The 22242-nt window shown below is 39.9% G+C and overlaps 1 protein-coding gene across 1 annotated transcript; it reads left to right on the plus strand.

Annotated features, from left to right (window-relative positions):
• Positions 1-79: 79 nt before the first annotated feature.
• GGH (gamma-glutamyl hydrolase) lies at positions 80-21138 on the plus strand. Its single transcript, XM_077876819.1, has 9 exons — positions 80-242; positions 3396-3510; positions 7536-7586; positions 10980-11064; positions 13161-13299; positions 15503-15609; positions 15691-15781; positions 18604-18741; positions 20672-21138. The coding sequence occupies exons 1-9, from the start codon at positions 134-136 to the stop codon at positions 20791-20793; spliced, it is 957 nt and encodes a 318-aa protein (XP_077732945.1). The 5' UTR covers positions 80-133; the 3' UTR covers positions 20794-21138.
• Positions 21139-22242: the final 1104 nt, after the last annotated feature.

Raw genomic sequence — 22242 nt, forward strand, 5'->3', positions numbered from 1 at the left:
GCGGAGCGACGCCCCCGCCCGCCGCCGCCGCCCCCGCGCGGCCCGCAGCCCGCCCCCCCCGGCCGCCGCCGCAGCCGCCGGCCGCGTAGGCCCCCAGCCGTGCCTTTGAAAGGCGGCGGGAGGCGGCGGCGCGATGGCGAGCCTCGGGCGCCTGCTCTGTGTGCTGGGCCTGCTCCTGTGGGCGGCGGCGGGCCCCGGCTCGTGCTCTCCTCGCGCCTCCTCGTCCAGCAAGCCCATCATCGGTAAGAAGGCCGGGCGGGAGCCGCGGGCCTGCGGGCGGGTGTCGGTCCCCGGCGCGCCCCGCCCTGGAAACACCGAGTCGGGGGGTACGAGCCGTGCCCTCGTTCGTAGCACGAGGAAGAGCCGAGCCGAGGCGCCCTCCCGACCGTGCCGGAGCGCCGCGAGCGCCGGGCGGTTTCCTCGAATCCGCTTGGCTCTTCGAGCTGGGAGGGAGGAGGGTGCGCTGGGAAGAAGCCTTTGCACATGGCTGGGACTTGCTACGGACTCACCCAGCTCTGTACATGTGTGGGTTGCAGTTGCAAGGAGCGAGGGCCTGCTTTAAGGTGCAATGCATTATACACGTAAACATGGATTGGCCAGAGAATCCAGATTTTACGGTATACGTTGGGTTCTTGTCATCTTCAGCACAGGAGGGCAGCAGTGGCTGCTCTAATCCCAATGTCAGTTCTCCCTGGTGTGGAAGTGAAGCATGCATTTTTTTCATTTCCAACGCATTCGTGTTTTATATTTTATATTTTATTTTATTTATTTATTTTATTTTATTTATTATCTTATTTTTAGCGCATTCGTGTTTTAAAGAGTAAAATCAGTTTGCATCGCCAGAACAGACATTCGATGCGGGGAAGGGGAAGGCTGCCCAGCCTAGAATTAAAATTTGCCAAAAGCAGTTTATGTCAGACAATTAAGATTGGCCATGCTTTAGAGGTAGTATGATGCTATTGAAAGTCTTTAACCTTCCTAGAAGAGGAACATCATATTCTGTAACGAAATAGAAACTAAACGAATATATATATTTTTTCCTATATATTGGTAGTGCCCAATTTTCAAGTGCGTTCTGTATCAACATTTGGAACGGAATGCCTTATTTCATAGCTATTTAAAATGGTGGCTAGATTCCCCAAAGAGAATTAACTCAAAATAAAATTCTGTGTAGTGCTTTGAGAATTGTGAGTACCGAGAGGAGGGAAAGAGGGGGGGAAAAAAGGAGGGATTCTTTCCCTTTCCTAGAAGCAGTGGTAGTCCAGGGTCAAATACAGAAAAGGGGAATGTTTTTTCAGTCCCATCAGTTAAGACAAAATAGTTAACTAAGCACCTACTATGTGCAAGGCATTAAATTAAGAAGTGCAGAGGAGTCAAAGACAAGGAAACCATAAAAGTTGTGAGGTGGCCTTAAAGTATGGGTAGAATTTGGGCCACATTTTGAGGGACTTAACAGCCTGAGTTTTTGCCTTCTGGATGGGAAAAGTGAGTATGTGGGTGTAGGGGCAGGGAGGGGGAGAAGTTGGTGGAACTTACATTCTAATATACTTTTCTCCTTCCTGGTACTTATGTTCAGAGGTCCCAGACCTTTTTTGTAGCACCTCACCTTGCCTGCCTTGTACCACTCCATTCTCCATTTCCTGTGGCTCTCCCTAATTCTTTCCTTACCACATTTCATTTTCCTCCGCAAAGACAGTCTTATCCATAGCAAGAAAAACAGTCGTAACAAATTGTGGCATCTGGCAAGTGTTAACCAATGCTTAACAAATGACAACTTTTGTGACAAGCTGGAAATAGAGAAGTGATTGATTTAGACAGCTCTTCCTATTAGGTGGCCTCTAGAGGCAATGAAGGTGTTCCAAATGCTGAAGCAGTAAATGATAAGGGCACAGGTGTATTCTCCGGATAGACTTTTTTTTTTTTTAAAGATTTTATTTATTTATTCATGAGAGACAGATGAGCGAGAGAGAGAGAGAGAGAGAGAGAGAGAAAGAGAAAGAGAGGCAGAGACACAGGCAGAGGGAGAAGCAGGCTGCATTCAGGGAGCCCGATGTGGGACTTGCTCCTGGGTCTCCAGAATCACGCCCTGGGCCTAAGGCAGACACTAAACTGCTGAGCCACCCAGGGATTCCCAGATAGACATGTTTTGATGTATATTAGATGAAGTACTGTGCTGGGGCTGAGATTTCAGTGATAAGAGGTAGGTGGGGCCGAGCGCATAGGGTCTTGTAGGGTTTATAAAAGTTTAGGAACCCATTGAAGTACTTACTTAAACAAAGAGGTACCTCCTGTTGATTTGTTGTCTCTGATCTCATTTCCAATTGTTTTCTCCCCTTGCTCACACAGAGCTCTAGTCATATGGACTCCTTGAGATGTGAAAGGCACATGCCTGACTCAGGGCTTTGCACTTGCTGTTCCCACACCCTGAAACCCTCTTCTTCCAGATGCTTGCACATAGTTTACTCCCTCATCCCTCTGAAGTCCTGGCTCAAATGTCATGTTCTACTTTCTCAGAGAGGACTTGCCTGCCTGTTGTATTTAAGGAGACTTTCTTCCCCCGATAGATGGGACCAACTCCTCCCCTTCTCCAACACACACCTTCTTACTCTACTTACTTTTTACTTTTTTCCCTTAGCATTTGCCACCAGCCATCAGACTTTCTGTTTTAACTTTTTATCTTGTTAATTATTTGTCCTCTCTTCTCTCCCTCCCACACACTGGGATTAAAGCCCACAAGGGAGGGATTTTTCTTTTGTTCACTCATGTGTCTCCAGCACCTAGTTCAGTGCCTGGCATATATTATGAGTCAGTAAAATACTGAATGAAGAAATGAGTGAATGAATGAATGGCAATATATTCAGATTTCTTTCCATGTGGAGAACTGCAATTGTGGAGGATTGTTTAAGAAAGGATGCAGAGAGACCTTTTAAGAAGCTATTGTAATAGTCTGCAGAGGAGGCAAGATGTTGATTGCTTAGATTAATGTAGTATTGCTGATGTTGGAGGGATGTGGACAGAAGATATTTCCACTCTTTTGCTTTATTATCAATGAAGCAGTGTGTCTTTGAGTGTGGGACGGGAGAGGCCTCCTTCTAGACTTAAAGATGTGACTGATCCAGCCTGTGTGAAGGAGGCTGGTGCTACTGTAAACCTGCACTGGAGCTTATTTGGTCTCCTTCGTGAGGCGAGAGAGAGGAGGCTACTTAAAACTCAGATTAGTCCCTGCTGCTCTTTTACCAAAGTCTATGGATGTATTTACAGAAGAAGCTTTGTATTTAATTCTGTGAATTAAACAAGCAAAGTACTGATATTTTTACTGTGATGTGTCTCAGTTTCTAAGTAAGAAAAAAGGGAAATTGTTTGAAACTAAATTTCTTTCTTTCTTTGTAATTTAGGAGTATTAATGCAAAAATGCCGTAATAAGGAACTGAAAAGCCTGGGAAAATACTATATTGCTGCATCCTATGTAAAATATCTGGAGTCTGCAGGTGCAAGAGTTGTACCAATAAGGTATGAACTGATATTTTTTACACTGTATAAATAAAAACTCCTGTTTTATCTTAAATTATTTTTTATCTCAAAAATTAATGTTTTCTTTGCTATGATTGTATCATTTAAATGTGGTAACATTGCTCCTAATTTTTGTCATGCACCTAATGCTTAGAGTCATTAAATTGTTTCAAGTAAGAAGCTGTCTGTATTTACAATGCTATTAGAGGTCTGTCAAGCGTGTTAGGTAAAGAATGAAATGATAGTTTCCAATACCCCAGAAAAGGTGGTATTCATCAGACATTTGGAAAATAATGGAGTAAAAGAATTGACAACTTAACCAGCTTTATTCCATAATATTAGGAAACACTATGGAATTAGGGAACACTTATGGAATAAAACACAGTTTTAGAAGATAACTTTAAAAAAACCTTCACACTCTTCTTTAAAAGTTTATAAATAACTAGCACAGTGGTGTTGCTTCAATATAAATAACAAGAATTGCAATCTTAAAGGAGCTACATTACTTTTTGTGATATAATGGCATAGTAAGATTAAATGACTTACTTATGTCATGTTTTAGAATCTTCCAGCTCTCCTTGTCTAATCCACTGTAAGTGATTTCACACACAAAACAAACTGCTTGCTTTGGGCAACCTGTTTATGTGATTAATTCCACATTAAAAAGCTATAACAAAGAAAGGTACTGTTCAAATAAAACACTAATAATCAAAATGCAAACAACTGAGAGAATTGTACCACAAAATGGTTTTATGTTTAGCCTCATACGGATCGTCCTCTTGTTTAATCTTTTACGTTTATTTATTTATTTATTTATTTTATGATAGTCACAGAGAGAGAGAGAGAGAGAGAGGCAGAGACATAGGCAGAGGGAGAAGCAGGCTCCATGCACTGGGAGCCCGACGTGGGATTCGATCCCGGATCTCCAGGATCGCGCCCTGGACCAAAGGCAGGCGCCAAACCGCTGCGCCACCCAGGGATCCCGATCTTTTACGTTTAATTATCTCTACCCCATTCGCTTTTGACATTCGTCTTTCATTTTTTTTCATAGCAAATCTAATTTTTCAAATGAAACCTTATTTGGAACCCAGATAACACCAGAGTTTTAGAACTGAGGAGGTTTTAAGGCTTCAGAACAGTGTTTCAAAGTTTTGATCATGGGAGCTTTTTTCTGCAAGTGTTCTTTTAGGACATTCGTGCCGATAATCTGGATTCAAGGTAGGAGAGACACAGACAGGTAGACCAGTTCAGAAACTGTTGAGGGAGGCTAAGTGTGAAGTGATGAGGCTTGACCTACTTGTAGGATCGATGGGTAAATATTCTCTAAAAATATCAGCAAGATTGAATGACTAATAGAATGAAAGGACATAGGGAGGAATAGTTGAGAATGAGGAGTTTTGAAACTGGACAAGTTTTGAAACTCGGAAGTTTTGAAACTGGGGAAGTTTTGAAACTGAGCAAGTTTTGAAACCTGATGACTTAGCAGCAGAATGCTGGCATTTATGACAGTCACTGAAAACATGACTGTCAGGATGGAGGTTAATTTCCAGCTTGGGTTCCCAAAGTTCATCTTAAGGTATATTGCTCAGAATTAGAATCATATTATCCTACAAAAACTATGTAGTGCGTGGCAGCTAAATTCCCAGAGTAACCTATAAAGGATGACCTAATATAGAATGAGAATGAAGTGGCCATACAATAATGTTGAATTTATTTCTGAGTTTTGGATGCTGGGAGCCAACTTCTGTGATTTAGAAGGGAAAAGGAGGAGGATGGGAGACCTAGGCAAAATTCTGGAATACTTAAAGAAATTTGTCTTTGGTCTCCTGTCTTCTTGGGTCCCTGTTGCCCTGAGGTTATCATAAATCCTCACTGAGGGGCTAGTGGAACCCACGGAGCATCCTTCTGAGAGGTAGCCTGTGACAGCCCATGGGTTGCTTTTGGTTTAAAAATGTAAAACAGAAAAAAAATGTAAAACAGTTTTAAACATTTACAAATCAGAAGACTTCAGAAAAGTCTGATTTTCCAGCCTTCTTTTTTTTTTTTTTAAGACAGTCTTCAGGGCTGACTTTAAAATGAAGTAAGTGCCCACCATTAGCAACAATGCCTGTTACTCCTTTTCTTGCTGCTGAAACTGTCATCTGCCTTCTTTAACAGGCTCAAGCTGTTTTCTTTTAGATAAAGAGAGAAACTTTTTCATGCCCTATTGAGAAGGTCTTTGGTTTCTAGAAAGTCTGACTGCAAATAACATTTGTATTCAAAGAATGTGACCTGGCCTGTCTTTCCTGCCCAGACTCTGAGGCACTGGAGTTCGGGACACTTCTTCCCCACCTCCCCTCAACAATTAAGCCCCTTAAGGGTGATTAGCAGGGTCCAAAGGTTCTGTCATGGACAATAGGGGAGCCATTTATTTAGAATTAATGAAATGATTGAAACCAGGCCACCCGGCTAGCTGGTAGAAGTCCCTGGAATGTAGCTGAGTGATCTAAATCCATTCTGGTGGTGATTGTATGTCCTGGTTTAAATATTCATGGGGAAGATTCTGGGTCCTGACAGTTTGGTTCCCTTTTTATTGACACAGTGTGGGGAGGTTGGGTTGGCCGAATACTGGGAATGTGGACTCAGATTTGAATCTCCGTGTCACTTCCCAAGTCAGGGCTATTTGTCCATTAATCCTCTGTCTAAAATATTGCTAAGCACCACTGCAATATCACCCACTGCTTTATAGCTCTCTCTTGGGAGGAGGATTATTATGAACTTTTTTTTTTAAAGAGCATTTGAGAGAGTGAGAGAGTGAGCACAGGGAGAGGGAGAATTTCCAATAGACTCCCTTGCTGAGCATGAAGCTTGACACACGGGCTCAATCTCACAACCCTGAGATCATGATCTGAGCTGAAATAACAGTCAGATGCTTAACCAACCGAACCACCCAGGCACCCCTAAATAGCTTGGACTTGCAAAGCTCATTTGTACCTACAGGAAAACCCAGCACGACGAAGCACAGCCCAAGTTCTGGGCATCATAAGTGTATTTAAAAATGGAAGAGGTGTTGTAATGCCCTCCGCCCCCCGCCCCCCCTCCAAAACGGTCCCTGGAGCAGGAATGGACTTTGGTTGACATTGATCATAAGCCTACTTCTTTTATGGCTGATTGAGAGGGTATCATACCTTGTTATTTTCTTATAGAACCAGAAGACTGCTTAATGTAGGAAAGTTCTCACAGGAATTTCATAACCAGGATACTCTCTTTTCTCGTTCTTGCATTTTCTTGAACTGTTGGAAGAGCAAACCCATTTTACTGTGACTTAACTAAATTTTCACGTATCAGTCCCATCACTTTTTTCTGGAGAAGGGTCTAAAATCATCAATAACTTAGTGATGTTAGGAGCCCTTAAGTGGTGTTTGATGAAAGGAGCTTCAGCATAATTACCTGGGCAACTTAGCTTCAGAATAATTATCTGGTGTACAGTGATGTGCATGCAGCCTGTCCCTAGATCTGAACTCATGACTTTTGAATACACAGTTGTGTATTCAAAATCTTTGCAGTTGGTGGTGGGGATGGAATATAGCAGACTTGACATTTATATGTATTGTTTTTATCTGCCCAAACTGCTTATAGTTAAGGTAGGCACATTAATAAATCTGTTTACTTAGTCTTTATATAAAACTACTGAACATCCTTACATGTTTTTGATGGTTTTCACCTAGCAGAGAAATTACTGGTGCCCAAATCTCATGGTCTTTAATGTTTTACATATTAACACGAACTTCACAATATTAAATTATATGAGACCACATAAAAACATGTTTATTTGTCTGATTAGCAAAACAAGGATATAATTACAGTATGCGATTTTCATGTAGTTTGAAAAAATTCCTCTAGGAAGGGAGAGAAAAATTATCTGGTATTTAACAATTATTCTTTATTTGTCTTTTTAAAATTAATGTGGGGACTTCACCTACAGCCTTACATTTTTCCTTTGGTTTTGGAAATGGATCTTTTGTAACTGTTTTTATTGTTTTCAGGCCTGATCTTACAAATGAAGAGTATAAAAAGCTTTTCCAATCTATTAATGGGTAAGTTGGCAATTGGTTTGTTACAGGGTATGAAGTAGATGTAATTTGCTTTTGCAAAAAGGTACTTACAAATATACATGTTACTGTGTAACTATCATATAGTAGTGTAATGTTAGTTTTCCAAGTTCTTTTATAGGAATTGCTTTGTTGAGAAATTGGAAAAGTCCTGCAGAGAGAAGGCAGTTTAAGAAATAAATGTTGCATAGTGGATCCATTTAGTTTATTTAAACATATGACATAATCTTTGTTTTTTTAATGCGTAAATGCTTACTCTCTTAAATATTTTGAAGCCACTTTGAATGCCATGGCATACTGCTTATTTAGGAGATTTAGAAGTCCTAGTCTGAGGATAATAATCGATTATCTTTCAGAGGATAATTTGAATAGAATTTGGAAAAAAGCTTTCTGTTCTCTGGCTTCACCACAAAAGATATGATTGGTTAGCTTAACAATAAAACTTTTAATCACATGAAAAATGTTCAACATTACTCATAATTAAAGGTTAGATAATTATAACTATTAAAAACTATTTTTAACTATCAAGTTGGCAAAGAAGACAATTTGTTAATACTCTATGGTGAGGCTGTGAGGTAACAAGTATTCTCATACTCTATGAGTCTGTAAGTTATATAGTTTTTTGTAGGATAGGTTTGCAATATCTACTGAAATTGAAATGAAATTAAAAATGCACATACCTTTTGACCCAGGAAATCTGTCAGAAGGAATTTTATTTTATAAATATATTCTTCTTGTTATGTGAAAACTTAGACCCAACACTCATAGTAGAATTGTCTGAAATATCTCCAGTTTGGAAGCCACCCAGTAGTCAGTCAGTTGGGAATTGGGTAAAAAGAGATTAACTACATGCATATAAAAGAGTATTATGGACAGATTAAAAAAAGTGAGGGTATCAGTAGATTCTGGTTTGGATCACTTCTTATATGGACAGTGTGATACTGTTATGTAAAAAATTAAGGCACATAATGGTTTGTATAGGATACTCTCGTTTGCTCTTTTTTTTTTTTTAAGGTAGGGGTGAGGAGATTAAGCATAGCATAATCTATCAGGCGAACACACAGATTTTTATTTATTTATTCTATCTATCTATCTATCTATCTATCTATCTATCTATTTATGAGAGAGAGAGAGAGAGAGAGAACACACACCCGTCTGGGAAGGAGAGGGGGAGCAAGAGGGAGAAACAGACTCTTCCTCACCAAGCAAGGAGCCCAAATGGGACTAGATCCTACAACCTTGAGCCAAAATCAAAGAGTCCAGTGCTCAACTGACTGAGCCGCCCAGGCGCCCCTAAAGGTGGTTGTTTTTGATTGGGAGTTGAGTAGAAGAAGTCTATTTTATGATAAAGCTTTTATAAAAAGAGCTTCTTTCCCTGCCACCCTGACTTTTAAAAGCTATGTTTATTACTTTTTTTTTTTTTGAAGCTATGAGTAAAACATATACAGTACCCATTATGTGCGGTGTACTTTGGCATAGAAGAGATAAGTAAGCCCAGGTCAGAATATATGATAGAACTTCAAAAATATACAAGAAATATATACCAGAAAATGAGCTGTACTCTCCTGAAACTTCCGAATCACCTTTATTGAGCCCGTGTTACACAGTGAACCCCATACTGCTCTGTGAAGGAACACAGATGCAAAGGCAGAGACTTGCTTTTAAAGGGGTTTCCCAATCTGAAAGAGACAGACCTAAAATTTTACTTTATGAAAGGACTTTGGCATTAAACACACCAGGTTTGAGCAGAGGGAGCTTTTTAGAAATGGAGTAAATGAAAAGGGACACCTGCTAATGAGCCTTCTTTAAGCCACTTTTAATTGTAGGGTTTTCTGCATAGTTTCATGGTAGATGTTCTACCTTATAGTTTGTAAGTTTTCTACTAGACTATGAAAAATTCCTCATCCTTTTCTCTCCAAGCTAATACTAAGAGGTAGAATGTATTTGTTGAATGAGCAATAGTCTCTAAGTGAAACTTTGGGGTGCCTGGGTGGCTTAGTAGGTTAAGCATCCAACTCGGGTTTAGCTCTGGTTGTGATCTCAGGGTCATGAGATCGAGCCATATGTCAGGCTCTGCACCAAGCGTGGAGCCTGCTTGGGATTCTCTTTCTCTCTCTCCTTCTGCCCTCTCCCCACCCCCCGTCACATGTGTTCTCTCTCTCTTTCTTAAAAAATGTGAACTGTCATATATCTCAAATTCATATTTAAGTATTTTAGAATTTTAACACATTTAATCCAGTTTTGTAATCTTTTTTGAATAACTCTAGTTATTTGAAGACTTGTTATATATTTTAAATTTTATTTTTTTAAATTTTTTTTAAAGATTTTATTTATTTATTCATGATAGACACAGAGAGAGAGAGAGAGAGAGAGAGAGAGAAGCAGAGACACAGGCAGAGAGAGAAGCAGGCTCCATGCTTTGAGCCCGACGCGGGACTCGATCCCGGGACTCCAGGATCGTGCCCTGGGCCAAAGGCAGGCGCTCAACCGCTGAGCCACCCAGGGATCTCCTGTATTTTAAAATTTAATATAAAAAGTTGATATAGGGATGCCTAGGTGTCTCAGCGGCTGAGCGCCGGCCTTTGGTTCAGGGTGTGATCCCAGAGTCCCAGGATCGAGTCCCACATGGGGCTTCCTGCATGGAGCTTGCATCTCCTCTGCCTATGTTTCTGCCCCTCTCTCTCTGTGTCTCTCGTGAATAAATAAATAAAATCTTAAAAAAAGATATAAAAAATAGTAAATATTTTTCTGTATCTCTCCTTTATGGGTAGAATAAAATAAAATCAAACATGACTTCCCCTCTTTTTTCCCAGAATTTTTCTGGATTTTTAATTTTGTCGTTTCAAAATTTTTTAATAGTGTGCGTATTTTAGAAGAAATTTCAGGGTGATAACAAAAATTAAATTCTCATGAATATTTAATTCTAGCCTACATATATTCTTATGACCATTTTGTTCTTTATGATTAAAAATAATTCTCTACGAGCCAAGACTGACTCATGATTGTGGGCCTGTAATTGATTTTGGCATCATTGATTCCATAATTTAAACCTAGCTGTACCTAGAATTTTATCTCGACTTTATTTCTAGCTTTGTACACTCTCCTCCTCTTCCCCACTTACTTATTCTTCATTTATCCACCCTCCGTCTCAAAAATAAACTTGTTTATTGAAGAAGTTTTGGAAGAATATGCACAAAAGTATTAACTATGGTATTTTACAAATGTGTAGGAATGTAAATACTTTATATATTTTTGTCATAATTTTCTTTCTTTAGTGATACTGCTGCTGATAAGGAAAACGTTGTTTTAAAATAAAATAGAGTGTTTATTTTCTGTGGGGCATAGGTTTGAAATGCACCCTATTTGATGTTGTTTCAGGATCCTTTTCCCTGGAGGAAGTGTTGACCTCAAGAAGTCAGGTTATGCTCTCGCGGCCAAAACATTTTACAACTTTGCCAAACAGGTAAATATCAGTTGCATATTATTCCGGGTGGGTTTTGTTAATTTTGCATGAGGACAGTTCTTTCTTTCTTTCTTTTTTTTAAAAAAAAAATTTTTTATTGGAGTTCAGTTCGCCAACATTTAGCATAACACCCAGTGTTCATCCCACCAAGTGCCCCACTTAGTGCCCATCACCCAGTCACTCCAACCCCTCGCTTACTTCCCTTTCCACTACCACTTGTTCATTTCCCAGAGTTAGGTGTCTCTCATGTTTAGGACAGTTCTTTCGTAAGCAATGTGGTAATACTTCCCTCACAATGACCCCAGCTTCATCCGCCTTTAACTTTTGAGCTTCCTGCTGTTTAGCAGCCCTTGGTGGCACTCACCTGTTTCCTGTGTTTTCCATTTAATTCTGGGCTTCCGAGGGAACCAGGGCCTGGCAGACTGGCCGTCTGCACTAGTGCTCATTGATATGAAACAGGTGCTCATGCTAAGCTGTTTTTTTTGTGTGTGTACCAGGCATTGTTCATATGTTACTAGTTCTCATCTCCTCTTGAAACCGCTCTTCGTCCTGACTTCTTCTATCCTATTTGACTTGTCCTCACAGTTACTCTCGACTCCACATTCAGATAGCCGGCAGAGCCTCTTGAATCCTTTTGCAATGTCTCACATTGAGCCTGCCTCTGCACTTTACCTCAGATCCTTACTGTTTCTCTCCTGAACTATAATCTTGATTGCCCTCGTATCTGCCCCTGCCCTTAAATATTTCCCTGAAGAACTGCTTTTAGTCTATGAGATACTTGTTTAGAAACTTTTAATTCTAGGCTAAATAATCTGTAGCCTTTCATAGTCTTGGGATCAAGACATAGAGTGTGTGTCCCCGGCCCACTTTCCTAGCTTTTCCTTATGCACGTAATTGAAGCTGGTTTGGTATTTCTAGCATGTATTCTCTGTCCTCCTACTTTTAAACTGGTTTAGTCTGTTTCTTTCCATTCCATCCCTAATTCACAACTTGTCCATCTTTCCAGGAAAAGGTCCTCCTTCCCTTCTGCCCAGATTTCTTTCCCAACTCCAACAGGAATGGCATCCTGCTTCCCTCTTAACAGAGCATTTTGTTGTAGAATAATTCAAACATTTATTTAGCTCCTGCTCAATTATATGACAGGGTCCATGATCTTCAGGAGCCTCTATTTCAGAAGACAGAATATCTTGACGCTAGTTATTCATGTCTCAGCAGATTTCATGGTCCTAACATCCTTTGAAGTGTTCCTCATTTCATATTATACGGTACCATGTACTTAGTACATGCTCAATGGATATTATTTTTTGAAAAAGTGAGCAAAGTGGAAATTTTATAATGTGAATGATTTAAAATGCATTGGAAATATATATTTGAATATTATAAAATAGTCATTTTGCCTTTTGCATAGAAGAACTCGTGTAACTAGCTTGCTCAATTAAAAAAAGACAAAAAGGAGCCACCGAACCCCTAAGACCCAAAAGTCTACTTTTTGAAATGTAATTACCTACTTGAAGATACCAAAAAACAGAACAAAACAAAACAAAAAAAGCTCAGCAGCCTCAAACTTATTTAGCCACAGCCGTTTCTTTCCTGACTGTTCCTTTCTTTCCAGATCATGGATTTCCTCTGATTTAAATTTGATTAGCTGAAGGTGGTATGATCCAGCTATTACTAGAAATCCAGCTAATAATCCAGCTTTCCTATAAATCCTGAGATAATGAAGGAAGAACTTCAGAGTGTGTTCAAACCGGGCCATCATCCAGAGCAACAAGATTTGTAGAAGATGTATAAATAGACATCTCTCTAGCATTATCTTTAATATTTGCAGTTCCTAATTGTCACTTGTATTGCTTGGTAGTTGCCTGGCAGTTTCTTTCCCAGCACAGCTGAGATTTGGAGAATTTGATTGACTAAAACTGAATTATTATACAGGAGCTTGATCTGAGGAAAGGTTAAGTGCTAGCCTACTTAATGGATCCTGGAAAATTCTTTAGAAACCCATGCATGATTCAGGTGCCTGCCTTGAAATGACAAATCAAATGTATAATTTTTGTTTTAAAAAGTTTGAATAACCTTTTCTCTTTTACTCTGCAAAGAGTTTTGATGATGGAGACTATTTTCCTGTGTGGGGTACTTGCCTTGGATTCGAAGAGCTTTCATACCTGATTAGTGGACAGTGCTTATTAACTCTTACACATACTGATGGAATTACAATGCCACTGAACTTCACTAAAGGTGAGAATTCTCTTTTCAACCATCTTTTTAAAAAAAGATTTTATTTATTCATGAGAGACACAGAGAAAGAGGCAGAGACATAGGCAGAGGGAGAAGCAGGCTCCTTTTCGGGAGCCTGATGCTGACTCAATCCCAGGATCCCGGGATCACAACCTGAGCCAAAGGCAGCCACTCAACCACTGAGCCACCCAGGTACCCCTCTTTTCGACCATTTTAAAAATATTACTTGGGCTGGATTAGTAAGGAGCAAATATTCAAGTCAGAAATACTCCTAATGTTTACTAATTTTTAAATTATTTGCACAAGCTGCCGATATGAATGATCACTTTTGTTCTGAGCTGTGACGACGGCTTAGGAGTTTTGAGTTTTGACCATTCATTGCCTATAGGGATATCAGGACCATGCATGATTAAGACCTCTAATATTGGACCAGAGCTTTAGTCCTAGCTTTGTCCCTTTTGCGTTGGAGAAAAGTTTAACCTCTCTTGACTTTAATTTCCTGGTTTTAAAGGCTTTTCCTTTTAGAATTGTTTGTGAAGATTAAATAAGATACTCCTTTTCAGCTAATGTGCTAAGTGCTTTAAATACAATTCATAAATGTTAGCCATGATTACAGTACAGCATTTTTCTCTTGACTGTGCACTCTGTTCTAACCCTAGCTATGGTGTGCTGCAATTCGATTCTGGTGTAATCACCTGGAGTTAACGCAGGCTCCATAGTTATAGATTATCTCACCAGTTAGACTGCCCTTAATTCAGATACCATCCACAGGTCACATCCCCAGGCCACCCACACTTCTGACCGACTGGCCACAATTTTAAGGATTCCCATGACCCTTCCTGAGATTTTGTAATTCACCAGAATGACTCACAGAACTCAGAAAAGTGCTGTGTTTGCACTAACAATTTTATTGTGAAGGATACACATAGGATGAGGTCCCACAGGGAATGCAGAGCTTCCATGTCCTCTCCCTGTTGAGTCAGAGCACACCACTCTGCTGGCACGTCAATATGTTCACCAACTGGAAAACTCCCATGAGCTTTATTGTCTAGAATTTGTTACTGGGGTTTCATTGCAAAGGCAAGCTAGATTTAATCATCTGCTGGGTGACTCAACTCAATCTTTATTCCCCTTTCCATCCCTGGAAATCAGGCTGGCTCAAAGTCCTAACCTATTCTAATCCTGTGGTTGATTTCTCTGAGGATCAGCGATCTAGGGGCCCACCGAAGTCACCTCATTAGCATGACGAAGACACTCCTGTTGCTTAGGAAATTCTGAGAGTTTTAGAAGCTCCCTGTCAGGAACTCAGGGCAAAGACCAGGAAAATTCTTTGTTATATCCCTCTGTGTAACTAGGTAATGATTCTTGTAGGTTACCTATCTCTGAATCCTCAGAGTTGAGTGCTGTCAGCTATTTCTGTTCTCATGAGGATTTTGGATGGAAAGCAGTAGTTGTTATACATAGAACCTACAGAATGCTTTATATACTTTTCAAAGTTCTTTCTCACATTATCTTTCTTAATTATTGCAAGACCTCTGTGCGAAGTACATGTATTAGGTCAGACTATTTTGGATATATGTGGTGAAATACCAGTGGGTATAAAAAAAGAAATAAAATTCACCCAAGTACCTTACGTCAGATTTTTATCTGAGGTGTAGGATTCTCATGGAAGCCATCAGCATGCTGCATGAGAGGCTTCATTTAGGGAAAGCTGGTGTTGAGGTAAATTGCTCTTTTTGATCTATATACTGAGTAGGAATCTCTTGGCCTGTTTAATGTTCTTTCCTACATTGTTGGTATTTTAAAACTTTTTAAATTCCAGATACCTTCGAAAATATGTTGAACGTTCTGGATCATTTCCTGAGAAAACAAAAGTATATAGTATATTCGTGCGGTAAATTGTACCTGTTTTCAAGAAAACACAAGTTAAAATTTTCTGTTTCTTCTATGGCTAGCCTGATAATCTGCCAGAAGGATTTTAGTTATTCATGTTAAAATTCTAGAAGTACTTAATATGGAACTTATTTGAATTTATATGTTAGACTCATGAATATATGAATACATGTGTGGAAATGATATGTTTTGCTTTCATTTGGTTATCTTATGTCTTAATTATGGCCCTTTTTGGCCATACATCAGTGAGTTCAGTGGATTTTATTTTTTCGGTGTTTAAATTATTTATCTTGTGCTTAAATTATTTCAGATGCATCGCAGAGCAGAATGTTCCAGAATTTTCCTCCTGACTTGTTGAAGTCATTATCAGTGGAACCTCTGACTGCAAACTTCCACAAGTGGAGCCTCTCTGTGACGGTATTACATTAATTAACAATGAAATTAATGCAGGTAGATTAACTACAGAAGTAATTATTTTGTTTTATTTTTATACTCTAGAATTTTACAAAGAATGAAAACTTAAAGGAGTTTTTCAATGTATTAACTACAAATACAGATGGCAAGACTGAGTTTATTTCAACAATGGAAGGTATCTATCATGGCACATGGACACTTTATTTCACTTATATTTATATTAATTTTGATTTGATGCTTACGAATAAAATCATGTTACTCTGGGGTGTGGGGATAGAAGCTAAGGCATTTTGGGGGATAGGAGGTGTGTTTTTGTCTATGTTCCAAATCAGTTGTGATTTACCTGGGTCATCTGATAGATGGAGTGATGGAGAAGGAAAGTAAAGAGTAAGGGGGGATTAGATAAAGAAATAAATGAAGAAAATGATTTCTGTTTCTAGCAGTGTTGTAGAATGAGTACTGTGATGGATTCTCCTCCCAAAAACAACAAAAAATATGACTCATGTTCAGAAAAACATCTTCCTAAACACAAGTTTACCCCACTATCCAAAAGTAGAGCCTTTCTATGAAACTCCTAAGCCACAATGGCACAAAACAGAGTATCTCTCCACTTTCCAAGAGTTCAAGTTAAGCCACTTTGGTTTTATGAAACACCTGCACGAGTACCTGTTTCCTCTAACAGAGAAATCTGAAGAGGATTTTCACTTTTGTGAAATAAAGCTGTGACTATACTAGTGTAAGTCTTTCATAACAGGGAAGTGGCATAATGTGGAGTTTTGGAAAGCAGAGGGATACCTGTACATTGATGAAGTGACAGGATACTCAGACCAAAACCTCTGGTAGTTAAGTGGAGTAGTTTTTTCTTTAATAAAGTGTAGTTGACAAACAATGTTAATAGGAGTTTTTGGTGTACAACATAGTGATCCAACAGTTCCATTATTATGCAGTGCTCACCACAATAAGTGTACTTTTCTATCACCGTAGAGTTATTACAGTATTATTGACGTATTCCCTGTGCTGTACTTTTCACCCCTGTAACTTATTTATTTTATAGCTGGGAGTTGTAACTTTTAATACCCTTCCCTTATTTTGCCCATCTCCTCATGCCCTTTCCCTCTGGCAACCACCAGTTTGTTTTTGTATTTGTGAGTCTGTTTCTATTTTTTGTTTGTCTTGTTTTTTAGGTTCTACATATAAGCAAGGTCATATAGTATTTGTCTTTCTGTCACTTGTTATACTTAGTGTAATACCCTATTGCTCCACCCATGATGTCCCAAATGGCAGGATTTCATTCTTTTTTATGACAGAGTAATATTCTATTTTATGTATATGCCACATCTTCTTTACATACATTCATCTATTGCTGGACACTTAGGTTGCTTCCATATCTTGGCTCTTGCAAATGATGCAGTAAGCATAGGGGTGCATACATCTTTTTAAATTAGTGTTTCTGTTTTCTTCGTGTAAATACTCAGCAGTGGAATTACTAGGTTATATGGTATTATATTACTAAGTGGAGTATTTAAACCAGCATTATTATTATTGAATCAGGAGGACGTAAGATGAACCCCCCCGCAGTCAAAGTATCCCATGTAGCAGTACCCCCAACAAATCCTGCCTGCGTAACTGTGAGAATTGCCATCTTGTACTTTGACCCTTAAGGGAGACGGGGTGGTAGTAAATAAGCCTTGAGCATTCATAATGACAGGCTGGTCACATGTGGCCTGCATTAAACTGGGAAGTTCAATAAATCTCAAGTCAAAATTTTTGTTTAGAGTTGTCTCAGTCTGGTAGTGTCCCAACATGCATGGAAAAAGTGAATATTAATAATTCTCTCTGGAGAAAACTTCATTTATCCCAGACTTTAAGGGAGTTCCACATTATGAGGCTTTAAGGAAAAATGAGCAGCTCCTAGCCAAAAAATCAAGTACCATGAATGAGAGCTTACAGAAACAATAGACATCTTTGAGTCAGGGAGGCCGGTCAGTGCTACCCGAGAGGCCAGGGTGCTGGAGGGGGGTAAACTGGAAGAAGGTGGGCATGGTTCATGTTACCCGAAGATTGGCCTTATTACTGGCTTGCTCTTGGGGGAGGCCAAAGGTCGGAGGGTTTACAAACAATATCTGGGGAATTCTGGGGAAGGTTGGTCAGCCCAGCCGGAAGTGAGCTGATCATCTTCTCTTTAAGTCTGTTTCCCGCCTCTGTGTTTTGGTCCAGCAGTAGCACTGCCATTTGCCACATCGGCCTAAGTGAGAAACTTGGATGTTGTCTTTGACTTACTGCCCTCCTTTTCTGCATCTAAAAAATTTGTGCCACTTTTCTGCTCCCCAGATGCATGAAAATGTTACCTCCCATCCATCCAGCTTAGCCTTGTCCTATAGTAACTACTTTCCTAACCTGCCAATTCCTCAGTAGCCTCCTAACTGTCCACAGAGCCACTTCCCAGGCAGCCTCTGAAACACCAGTCATGACTTTAGGAACCATCCCACAAAGGGACATAGTTTAGGCTGAGACAAGTTGGCTGGCATAAAAGGACCCCAAAAATGCATGGCATAGTTTGGTCTCCTATGAATACATCATTATCGGAGGGAAACAGACCCTTGGTGGAAGAAACTTGGGTCACTAATCACATGGGACAAGTTTTATCTCTGGGAGAATAAGCACAATTTTACTTTGACATTGTGAGTTATAAAATAATGTTTTACATAGGCTATAAAACATAACTTTATTGTAAATTACATTTTAGATCATTCTTTTTTTTTTTTTTTTTTCATTTATTTTATTTGAGAGAGGGAGAGAGCACATGCAATGTGCTGAAGGAGCTAAAGCAGAAGGACAAGCAGACTCTGCACTGAGCAGGGATATGGGGCTTGGTCCCACAACTCTGAGATCATGACCACCAGAGCCGAAATCAAGAGTCAGACGCTTAACCAACTGAGCCAACCAGGTTCCCCGTAGACCATTCTTAATACTTACTCATTTGTGTTCTTCATGCAGGGTACAAGTATCCAGTATATGGTGTCCAGTGGCATCCAGAGAAAGCACCTTATGAGTGGGGTCAATTAAAAGGCATTTCCCATGCACCTAATGCTGTGAAGGCTGCATTCTACTTAGCTGAGTTCTTTGTTGCTGAAGGTAATATGTGGGTATATAATTTTATTAGTCTAGTATATGTAGTTTTGGAGGAAATTGTCCTGATCTGAACTTTGTATACTCTTTTGCTCTATAGATGTTCTGTAGGTTTAACTTTAACAAAAAAATAAATTATGTGAAAGCCCTGAAATTCAGATATTAAGCATTCAAATAAAACCAGGACAGTTATTTCAGTTAACGGTATTGTATGTTCTGAAGTGCGCTAAATTCTTAAACAATAGCATAGATTGCTGAGTTCTTTTCTTTCTTTCTTTCTTTCTTTCTTTCTTTCTTTCTTTCTTTCTTTCTTTCTTTCTTTCTCTCTCTCTCTCTCTTTCTCTCTCTCTCTCTCTTTCTCTTTCTTCTCTTTGTTTCATTCTTTCTTCCTAGATTTCATTTATTTATTAGAGATTTATTAGAGAGAGAGACAGAGAGAAAGCATGAGTGGGGTGGGGAAGGGAGAAGCAGGCTCCCCGCTAAGCAGGGAGCTCAGTGTGGGCTCAATCCCAGGACCTTGAGATCATGACCTGAGCCAAAGACGCTCAACTGACTGAACCACCCAGGTACCCCTTTTGTTTGTTTGTTTGTTTGTTTTTAACTTATTTATTCGTGAGAGAGTGAGTGCATGCAGGTGAGGGGAGAAGCCAAGAGAGAGGGAGTCCTCAGGCAAGCTCTCCACTGAACATGGAACCCAATGTGGGGCTCTATTCCAGGACCCCAAGACCATGATATGAGCTGATCAAGAGTTGGCCACTCAACCGACTAAGCCACCTAGGTGTCCCTAGATGCTTAAGTTTTAGTTGAGTGATACAAACACAATTGCAAGGGACAGGGCATCATCACTCTGGTGAGGCATGAACTTCGGCCGGCTGGGTTTGCCCCCTCTCCCCAAGCTTGCCTTAAGCTTTTGTCAACCCTCCTTGCTCACACATTAGTAAAGTGCTTCCTCATGAGTTTACTCTGGTTAAGAATTACATTCAGTTGAATGGGTAGTTTCATGACCAAAACCCCAAACTGAAAACAAAATCTTCCCATGTGCAGTATTAATCCCAAGTAACATTTTTGTGTCACGTGTATGGGGATAAATGAGAACAGCAAATAGGTGGAGTTGGTTGCAGTACTATCACATGGCAGGGCTATTCTCTTTATCTCTATTTCCCAACATTCTTCTTCTAAAACTGCCACAAAGCCTGTATTTATTTCCACTTGAGGATAAAGTCTGAGCCTTCACTGTTTCACACTCTGACGTCAGCTGACTTGTGCCTCCTCGTCTGTTACATTTCTGTCTTATCTCCCACTTCTCTGTCTGCCTCAGCTTTGCCAGTTTCTCCATTCCCTTGACTCTGGGAGCATCTCCATGAACACAGACGATGAGAACAACACAGTGTATTATTCTGTGTGGCTACTAGGCAAGGTTCTTTTTTTTTTTTTTTTTTTTTTTTTATTCAAGAGGGAGACACAGGCAGAGACAGAGGGAGGAGCAGGCTCCTTGCAGAAAGCCTGATGTGGGACTTGATCCCAGGACTCCAGGATCACACCTTGGGCCAAAGGCAACTGCTCAGCCACCCAAGCGTCCCTAGGCTAGGGTTCTTGAGTGCTAGGTCTTTGCCCCATTTCTATTTCCATCTCCGGGTTCTGCATCAAATCTTGTACATAGTAGGCCCTTTGCGAGTGTTTAGATCAGTGGGAGAGTGAGCCCCACACTGGATCTGGTGCAGGGCCGATGCAGATGCTCTTTCAGCAGAGGCAATAAATAAGTTAGGTGCTACTTTATCTGGGAGAAATCTTAGAAGACATTTCTCTTTTTCTGATGGTATTTTTTTTGGTGGTATTTTCCTGCTTGATACTGCTGATTATAGGAAGAAATGTTAGAAGGTAGCCTTTTGAAAATTTTATCCGATCTTTTTAAAATTTAGCTGTCTTTTTCTTGCAGCTCGGAAAAACAGTCATCATTTCGAATCTGCCGTTGAAGAGAATGAAGCACTGATTTATCAGTTCCGTCCAGTTTATACGGGAAATATTTCTTCATTTCAGCAAAGTTATATATTTGATTGACAGCCTGCAATGTGTTAACAGAGAAATTTTGAATCATTCCGTGATTAAACTGTTGCAATAACTTGCTACTCATGGCAATAATGGAAAGCCACATAGAAAAGATCCCTTTTCTATGATATTACTAGCTCTGATTCTTCATTCAGTGTATTTGACAATTTATATCGCCTTTGATAATCAGTGAGATAAATAATCCCAGTGTATTTCATGGAAAAGCTTTTATCTGAAGATTAGAACAAAACAAAAGGATTGAAAATAACAAATATTTTTTTTCTTATTGATTGTGGAAATAAACACCTCCCCCTACCCATCAACCCCATCCTTACCAAAGACCCTTTTTATATCCTACCTCTAGTTCACTGTGAGTCTTTCTTTGAGTCTTAGGAGTATTGGGGTTGTGTGTGTGTGTGTGTGTGTGTGTGTGTGTGTGAGAGAGAGAGAGAAAGTATGTGAGTATGTGTATGTGAGTAAGAGTGTGAGAAAATTTGTATATGTGAAGGTGTGTATATGTACATGAGTGTGAGGGTGTGTATGTATGAGTACGTGTACATGAGGGTGTAAGTGTGAGAATTTGAATATGTGTGAGGTGTATGTGAGAGCATGTAAGTGTGAGGATGTGTCCATGAGAGAAGGTGTGTATGTGTGAGAGCATACAAGTGAGAATGTTTACGTGAGTGCGTAAAGGTGTGTATGTGATTGTAAGTGTGAGAATGAGGGTGTTTGAGTATGTGTATATGAGAGTATGAGTATGAGGGTGTGAATGTGTACATAAGAGAGTGTGTAAGAGTGTGCGCATATACCTATATTTCCTTTTCTGCCTTTTCAGCTCCATAGTTAAACTGCATACCTGAAAGCAAAGCATGTCTTGAACTTTTTATCTCTCACGGTGTCTAACACAGTAAGCCCTCCATAAATACTTGTGACCATTGGGGAGTAAACTTTTTTCCATGGAAAATCATTTGAAAGCTGCTGTACATTTATTTGCATACACTTTAATACATTTCTCAATCTGTCTTCCCACTCCCATCCCTCATCATCCCACGCACCCTCACCAACTCTGACATTTAGGAATTCCTCGAGGACTACAAAGCAGAAGAGCAGATAGTTTGAGCTGTTTTTGACAGACAAATGTTTATGCATCTGTTCTCTGTCCTTCAGAGCTCCTGCTAGAGAAGCAGAAACCCAGGAAACAGTGACTGGGCAAAGTGTTGTAGGAGATGAGCAATGGTTTTATGTACAGAAAGATAACAATAGGGGCACCTGGGGGGCTCAGTGGTTGAGCATCTGCCTTTGGCTCAGGTTGGGATCCTGGGATCGAGTCCTGCGTCAGGCTCCCCCTGCAGGGAGCCTGCTTCTCCCTCTGCCTGTGTCTCTACCTCTCTCTGGGTCTCTTATGAATAAGATCTTTTAGAAGATAATCTGAAGATAATAAAACCATGAGCTTTGGGCAAG

The sequence above is a fragment of the Canis aureus genome, chromosome 28 (genome assembly GCF_053574225.1).
Source record: "Canis aureus isolate CA01 chromosome 28, VMU_Caureus_v.1.0, whole genome shotgun sequence".
Taxonomy (NCBI): Eukaryota; Metazoa; Chordata; class Mammalia; order Carnivora; family Canidae; genus Canis; species Canis aureus.

Excerpts from the sequence above, each read along its gene's own strand:
- GGH (XM_077876819.1), top strand. The coding sequence starts at position 134 with ATGGCGAGCCTCGGGCGCCTGCTCTGTGTGCTGGGCCTGCTCCTGTGG. Across the intron at positions 7,587-10,979 it reads CTTTTCCAATCTATTAATGG|GATCCTTTTCCCTGGAGGAA; the intron begins GTAAGTTGGCAA and ends ATGTTGTTTCAG. Across the intron at positions 11,065-13,160 it reads TTTACAACTTTGCCAAACAG|AGTTTTGATGATGGAGACTA; the intron begins GTAAATATCAGT and ends TACTCTGCAAAG.